This window comes from Hordeum vulgare, chromosome 4H (assembly GCF_904849725.1).
Source record: "Hordeum vulgare subsp. vulgare chromosome 4H, MorexV3_pseudomolecules_assembly, whole genome shotgun sequence".
Taxonomy (NCBI): Eukaryota; Viridiplantae; Streptophyta; class Magnoliopsida; order Poales; family Poaceae; genus Hordeum; species Hordeum vulgare.
The window spans coordinates 142,517,388-142,525,229 of NC_058521.1; the positions used below are offsets into that span (position 1 = coordinate 142,517,388).

The 7,842-nt window shown below is 42.6% G+C and overlaps 2 protein-coding genes across 3 annotated transcripts; one reads left to right on the forward strand and one right to left on the reverse strand.

Annotated features, from left to right (window-relative positions):
- Positions 1-3,084: 3,084 nt before the first annotated feature.
- Positions 3,085-5,125, forward strand: LOC123446253 (structure-specific endonuclease subunit slx1). Its single transcript, XM_045122926.1, has 3 exons — positions 3,085-3,393; positions 3,995-4,101; positions 4,651-5,125. The coding sequence occupies exons 1-3, from the start codon at positions 3,107-3,109 to the stop codon at positions 4,812-4,814; spliced, it is 558 nt and encodes a 185-aa protein (XP_044978861.1). The 5' UTR covers positions 3,085-3,106; the 3' UTR covers positions 4,815-5,125.
- Positions 5,126-5,886: 761 nt separating this feature from the next.
- LOC123448178 (ubiquitin-like protein 5) lies at positions 5,887-7,590 on the reverse strand. 2 transcript variants are annotated; one of them, XM_045124988.1, is made up of 2 exons: positions 7,170-7,590; positions 5,887-6,124 (listed from the first exon to the last, which is right to left on the reverse strand). In XM_045124988.1, exon 1 carries the CDS (start codon positions 7,408-7,410, stop codon positions 7,189-7,191), a length of 222 nt encoding a protein of 73 aa, XP_044980923.1. In that variant the 5' UTR covers positions 7,411-7,590; the 3' UTR covers positions 5,887-6,124; positions 7,170-7,188. The 2 variants fall into 2 exon arrangements, with proteins under 2 accessions (XP_044980923.1, XP_044980922.1); XM_045124987.1 differs by having other exon boundaries at positions 5,887-6,129; positions 7,170-7,589.
- Positions 7,591-7,842: the final 252 nt, after the last annotated feature.

The following is a 7,842-nucleotide window of genomic DNA, read 5'->3' on the forward strand; positions in this document are numbered from 1 at the left end:
TCCTCAAAGCACCTGAAGCAGAGCCCTTACATGTCGTGAGGCATCTCCCTGAGGAGCGAGGACGATGAGGGCGGGGCGCGGCCCCCATGCCCACCGGACTCCTGGTGCCGTTGTAGAGCCTTCCGGTGGCGCCACATGGCCTTGCGAGAGGGTCCCTTTTTCCTCCAAGCCGGCTCAGGGGCCGGCTGCACGGCCTACCCAGAAACCGCCCCCGCAGACGAGGGGTGCGCTGAGCCCGACGACGCCGACATGCCCAACCCGGACACGATGGGGCTGGCGCTGGAAAGCCGAGGACACCGATGGCGGGCTGCGAGATCCAGAACCCATCCAGGACAGGAGAGAGAGCGTCGGAGCGGAAACAGGTGTCGGCGAAGGGAAGGGAGGGGTGGACGCCGGGGCCGGAGTGGCCGTCGGCGGGGAGAGGTGGCCGCTGGGGCCGGAGTGGCTTCCGGCGGAGGAGGCGGGGGAGCGAGGAAGCCTAGCTCAGCTCGGCTTTAGCTTTTTCAATGCTCCAATAAAGGTTTCTGAAAAGCCCTTGAGTCACTCGTCTAAAAAGACGAAAAGCTCCCAATGATGAATGTACTTGGCGAGGCTAAAATGTCAGACCGTCGAATCACAATATTTGACTTTAGCTCCATATGGAATCAAGCCAAAAAACATAACTTGACACAATAACATAAACTCATTAGATCCGAATAATCGAGTCTATGATAACACAAAACCTTTCTTACTTCATAGCACCATAAAAGAAGTAATTTTATTCATACAAACTATAATCATGACTTCCTTAAATATTTTTTATGATTGTATGCTGACAAAAAACACAAATTGTTAACATTTAGGTCATCTCACCATTGGGTGCCAAAATGGTAGTAGGAGCCGAGAGGGCCAAGCTTTCTCCAGGTGGCCGCAGCGGCAATTTCATTTTTTTCAATATAAGAATGAAAAACAGTTTCATATATGGTGTGTATCTATCTATCTATTTATCTTTTTTGTTTGAGATCATATTTTTTTGGACGTGCCTATCAAGCGCAGCAGCGCCCGCTCGCTGTAGCACGCGCACCCCACGACAATTAACGACGTGTATTTATTAGCATTTCAAAAAAATTCAAAAAGTCATAACTTTTAGACCGGGCGTCAGAATAACGATCCGTTTTCACGGTTGTGTTTCTTATGACGAGCTCTTCAAAACTAGATCCAAATGGATAGGTTTTGACAAACGTTTTTTAAACAACTTTGTGTGCTAGATGAGCCAACTTTAGTGCTATAGGCAAGCAACTCCTTTCTCTCTTTAGAGTGACTACCTATCAGCAAAGAATTCTTCTAAGTTGGTTACCATGACTAACAGTTGACTAAATTCACCTTTAAAAGCTTTACATAATTAAACAATGATGATCAATTGCCTATAAATACTATGAAATTGCACATTTTTTATGCTCAGTTCCTATAAAAATACTATAAAATTGCTCAATATTGATGCTTAGTTGCCTACAAAAAACTGTAACATTGCTCAATTTTGATGCTCAGTTGCGTATTACTGATGGTCAATTGCCTACGGTTAATGTTTAGTTGCCTGCCATTAATGCTCAATTGCCTGCTATTTGTGAATAGTTGTCATAATTGCACTCGGGTATCACAAAAAAGTAAGCAACTTTTAGTGTATTTTTTGCGCAACTCGAGTGCGTTCAACAAGCAACTCATGTGTATACACATGATGCAATACATCCAGCATCAAAGTACTTCTGTTTAGCACTAAAGTTGCTTCATCTAGCATCGAAGTTGTTTTTTAAAAAAATTCTTTAAAACATATTCATATGAGATCTCGTTTTGAAGAGTTCGTCACGAGGAACCCAACGGTGAAAACATATCATAATTTCGGCACACGGTTTGATAGTTATAGTTTTTTAAATTTTTTCATACAAGAATTAATGGACATCCAACGCATGCACAGCCGAGCATCACATCCGATGCATAATTTAATCATTTCAATTTGAAAATAGCTGACCACATTTGCTATGTGGTTGCAAAAGGATGAAGTTATTTAACCTTTTAGTCATGATAGATAATTTTGAAGGAATTTTCGTTGATAGACGATCGTACTACGCACACTAATAAGAAGTTGCTTTTCTTTAGCATTAAAGTTGCCTAAATATCACCCCATAGTTGCTCAAAAAAAGTTTGTCGAAGACTATCCATATGGGATTTTAGTTTTGAAGAGCTCGTCGTAAGAAATACAACCGTGAAAAACGGATCGTCGTTCCGACGCTCGGTTCAAAAGTTATAGTATTTTGAAAAAAATAAAACAGAATAAAGTGGAATGACGTGCTGCATTCTTTCGCTTGAGGGTGCGCTCGTTCCATCCAAATAATGCAGCTGTACTTTTTAGTATTTGAGATTTTCTTTTTGAAAAATGTTTCGGCACGGCGCGCCGGCCGAACGCTTCGGCCGGTCCCGCGCGCGTCGTGCGATCCCGCGCGTGGACTCTCCCTTCCTTTTATGCTGCAAGGCGTTATTTTTTGTTGCAACTGTTATTCTTTTTGCTACTACCGATATGATTTTTGCTGCAAACGTTGGTGATTGTTGCTACATTTTGTCCACTAAAGAAGCTGCATTCAAGTTTAGTTGCAACCCGAGTTTGTCGGATTTTTTGCTACAACCGGTATCATTTTTTGCTGCAGCCGCTCACTAAAAAAGTTGCATACACATTCGTGAGAGTTGCAAACCAAGGTCACCGGATTATTTTGCTACAACCCACATTATGTTTTGCTATCATGCATCATCAGTGTGGTTTTTTTGTTATGACCATGTTGATATTTTTTGCTACAACCATATTTTTGTTGTATCCATGTTGAAATTTGCTGCATCGGTAGCCGAAATTTGGTGTATCGATAATTTTTTGTTACATGAGCAGATCTAATGGTGGAGCCGATGGATCGGGGAGCTCGCGTGCACTTCCCTTTTTATTTAGGGTGTTTGAGAATCATATGGTCTCGCTCTCGAACGCAACACAGGAGTACACTTTGTTTCGGCCCATGAACAACAAGCCCTAGGCGGCCCATTGATCAGAAGCCCTCATAGTCTCCAAATTCGTAAATTTCCTCCATGGATGCATCCCTTCCCCTGGAGAGGAGGTCCTCCCGTCGCCGGCGAGGTGAGAGATGAGATGAGCCTCTCCGCCACCTTCCGGGTCGCCAAAATTCCCCGCACCGCCCTCCCTCCAAAGTCTTGCAAGGCCACGCCCTCCTCGGTCTCGGCCTCCCCCGCCTCCGCGTCCGGAGATCCACCGCCCAAGGCCGCCAAGAAGAAGGAGGCGGCGCCGTGGTGCGTCTACCTCATCGCCTCCTCCCGGGTTCCCCGCACATACGTCGGCGTCACGACCGATTTCCCTCGCCGGTGATTCCTCCTCTCCCCCTTTCGGGTCTCTGCTTTCTAGCCTGGTATAGCCTCGGGTAGCTCTGGTGAATTGGGTAGGACCGTTTCAACTTTGAAGTCAGTTCGTGGATGAACCGTTAGATGTGTGACCCAAAATTGATGTCTCCATTTGGTTGCAATCCTCTTGAGAAACTGCAATTTCGTTCTAGCTCGACACTGAAGAGGATTCAGTGATTCTACTGCTTCCACAATTTTGATGTTTGCTGATGATTCCCCGGAAAATAAAACAAGATCCAGTAACTGAGAATTGGCTCCTCAGATAGAAGCCTGAATAATATTGTCGCTGCCGTGATTGTTTTTTAGGCTGTCTTGTCTTGCTCAGGCCTGTAAGCCTCCTAGGAACTACTTCCTCTGTTCCTAAATACTTGTTGTTGGGGAGAACTAGACTAATTCTCTCCAACAACAAATATTATGGTACAGAGGGAGTACATGCTTGAGATTCTTTTTTGTGTGTTGGCAGTTCTAAAAGGTTGGAAAGTATGTGCATGAGAAGAAAAATATGACTGTTTAATCACATGACACAAGTTCTTATTTCTTAACCGAAGGTTCATTCTTTTCCTAGCTTGAGACAACATAATGGCGAGTTAAAAGGTGGTGCCAAAGCCTCTTCTGCTGGAAGGCCATGGAATCTCGCATGCCTTGTCGAAGGCTTCACCAACAGAAGTGAAGGTTAGTGAAGTAAAAATCTCATCTTTCTACAGCTTCATGCTTTGAGTGAGAGACTGGTGTTACTAGAATCGCACGCCATGCTCTAGTTTATATACAACTTTGTGTTTTGCAAAGTTAGAATTTTTCTGGCACTCTGTCATTACATTAGACTTCCAGCTACCCTGTGAAGCTATGTTTATCCTATAAAAACACCTACATGCGTGTTTATCCTGATGTGCAATAGAGTGGTTCACCTTTCTTCTATACTTTCTTACTTTGTTTAGTTTAACGAGCATTCAGTTATGACTGTTTGATGATTAATTCATCCTTCGGTGTGGACGTATGCCATTAGTTTTTGGCTTTCTTTCCTTCTCTTCACATTAAAGAAATGTTAACAAGGTCAACAAATTCGTTTTTTTTAGTTTATTCACACTTTTGAACACAAAATGAGTACTACTTCATAATACACATCCTTGCAAGAGCATATGCAATTCTTACAGCAAAAGAAAATGTCTGTTTCCGTTCTCAAGTTTAAATGAGCAAGATGTTCTGGTTACCATTTTTTTTCAGCATGTGAGTTTGAATCGAAATGGAAGAACATCTCCAAGAAGATGACACGGAAGAGGAGTGAGCCTGGCTTGAACGCAGTGTTGCAGCACCGGGAGGTGGCATTGAGCAGAGTAAAAACCTTTCTGGATTGCGACCACCTCAACATCAAATGGCACTCAAGCTGACGTCGTTTCTCCATGTTGTATGTACACATTTCGCTATGCAAGAAATTACCCATTAACTTATGAAGTTGGCGAGGTTTTTCTGCAGAGGCTTTTTTTGTACAAAAAAAAGGTTCCCATGTCTTGCAGCTCAAATGAGCATACATGACACATTCATCTGCTAGCCAAATGATCATGCCGGCAATTGTATTTGCTAAATAAGAAGACATCCGAATCGAGTGAGCTGGTGTGTGTGTGTGTTATCTATCGACAGCATCCGGCATTGTTTAGCCTGGGATGGATAAGAGTTGTGTAAGATGTATTATTCGTTGTTATTTGCTTCTCTTTCCGCATTTTTCTAGTTCACGTATTAAAGGACTACCAAATTTGAGCATGTCCATTTTGTGAAAACCAAACATGGTTATATTTGGTCAAACTTACCTTACTTTTATAAGAGCCGCAACGTGTGTCTGTGTCTGATTAAGACCCTTTCTTAAAATCATAATAGATTATAATAATTTGAATTATGAAGATAGATTATATAACCAAATTTATAAAAATAATCTAGGTGGGCACGTGTGGAGGCCAGACTATATAAACTGTGTCCTGTGCGTGCTGGGGAGAAAAAATATTAATAATTACCTTCAACTTTACAAGGATAATGGATCATTAGCAATCCATAATCTGGTTTTATCTAGGGTAGAATAGATTGTGAGTTTTTAATAATCTGTCCATCTAGTTTTTATAATCTACAACACAAACTGTCTTGTTTAGAGAGAATATAGACTATAAAAACTGGATTATCATAATCTGATTGGTTCCAAACAGGACCTAAGAAACCAAGGAGAAAACGAGGGCTGATCACTGTGCAAATTAAGCAGAGCAAATGCCTTAACATAACAACATGATGTAAGGCCTAAGAAACCAAGGAGAAAACGAGGGCTGATCACTGTGCAAATTAAGCAGAGCAAATGCCTTAACATAACATGATGTAAGGCCTAAGAAACCAAGGAGAAAACGAGGGCTGATCACTGTGCAAATTAAGCAGAGCAAATGCCTTAACATAAGAACATGATGTAACAGCTTAACACTGCCATTATCACAATCCCGGGTACACAGTTTATGTTATTTATAAACTTCACAGTAACAGCACATCAGATTCGCAGGTTGATCACAGGAAAAATATGTTCAGGCTGTCAATAATCATCATGGGTACAATAATGCACTACTTATATAGTAGCTCGCTGGAGTTCATCCCACACATTAAGCTCTGAAGACACTGGGACTGGAACGCAACCGAAGCTATCATCGAAGGCAATGATAGGTGACTAAACCTGCACTGCAACAGAGCAATGGTTAGTGGCAGTGAAATAGGCATGTAAATTCAATATGCAAAATCAGCTTTGTCTTCCATCAGACTAAACATGGAAAGCAAAACAGAGCATAATTTCAACATGTAGTTGCATGGAAGATTTTAATCGTTTTCTTTGCAAAGCACGGAGCAGAGCACTGCCATATCAGCAAAACAAAGAGATGTAAATGAATTATCAAGTTCGAGCATGAAGCATTTGATGGTCAGCTTTTCAAATTGTTCTCCTTCAGATGCATCGCTCAGTAAATAAGCCACTAAATTCAGCTTTCATGACCAAACAAACTGTGTGTTTAGTTACTTTCTACTCCCTCCGTAAAGAAATATAAGAGCATTTAGATCACCAAAGTAGTGATATATACGCTCTTATATTTCTTTATAGAGGGAGTACTAGTTAAATCATACCAATGCTACAGCTGTAGATTACAGTAACTAACAAAATCAATCACACCAAAGTTATCTTACTATGTTAAAATATTCCCATCCATTAATAAATCAATCGAGTTCTCCAATGAAGTTCTCTTGCTATGCAAGGAACAATTAGCAGACAAAAGCCAGTAAGAAAATGTTCTCCGAAGCAATCCATGGTGTTTTTGCTAACACTACAAGAATCAATAAGGGGATAAACCTCATCAACTAAATCAAGCAATCTACTACCACCATCTGATAACTATAACACACAAAAACATGTCATTTTGAATTAGCTAAGCAACATTCAATAGAAACTCACAGTAAACCGGAGATTCACAATTTCTAGTTCATTGCACCTCAGGTCAACATATGACAATGGTTCAAGAATTCGACTTTCCATACAAACTGAAAATTTAACAGAAAATAGGTGTCTTCATGTTTGGTATTAGCGCTAATACATGCTTAATTTGAGATTCTCATCCCGACAACAGAAGGAGAACCATATTCACGTAGATACCAAACGGTTATACTCCCGGAGTATATAGTAAGTAAAAACTAAAAAGGAATCATGTGCAAAGGCGAGGGGAAGAATAATATACATGGCCGGGGGTGATGAGGCTAGTTGTAGTAGAGCTCGAGGCCCATCCCATCGTGGATCTCGTAGTCGCCAAGGGTGATGTGGTCCTTGTAGATGGTGTACCACTTCTGGATGCGGATCTTCTCGGCCCTGGTCCCGGTCTGCGCCGCCACGAGCTTCTTGAGGTCGCCGATGGTGTCGTCCTCGTTGCACTTGACGCGCACCTTCTTCCCCAGGCGGTCGTTGAGCACCACCTCGATCATCTTCCCTCCCGCTCCCGCTCCCGCTCCCGTCGGTTGATCGATCGATCGACCAAACCCTAGCTAGCACCGCCGAGAGCTGCAGCGCCCTTGTGCTTTTCGATCGAGAATTGGGGGTGGTCTGGTCGCAAGAGCCAAAGAGGGAGCCGTCCTTGTCTTTTCTGTTCGCCCAGAAGGAAATAGACGGCGTGGATTCCACGCAGCCTTATGCCACCCGGTCTCGGTCAGGACACGTCAGCGCTGACGCCCTGCACTCTTCTTTAATAAAACGGTCCAATTTATAATTTTACATATTAAAATGAAAACACTTTAAATCAGGCGGTTGATTTCTGCGCTGTTTAAACCGTCTCAAGCGTTCGACACGTGTCCAGCCTCACGCAGTCCCTTATCCTTTCGTCCTCCCCTGTCCAAGACTCTCCCGTCCACTCTTTGCAT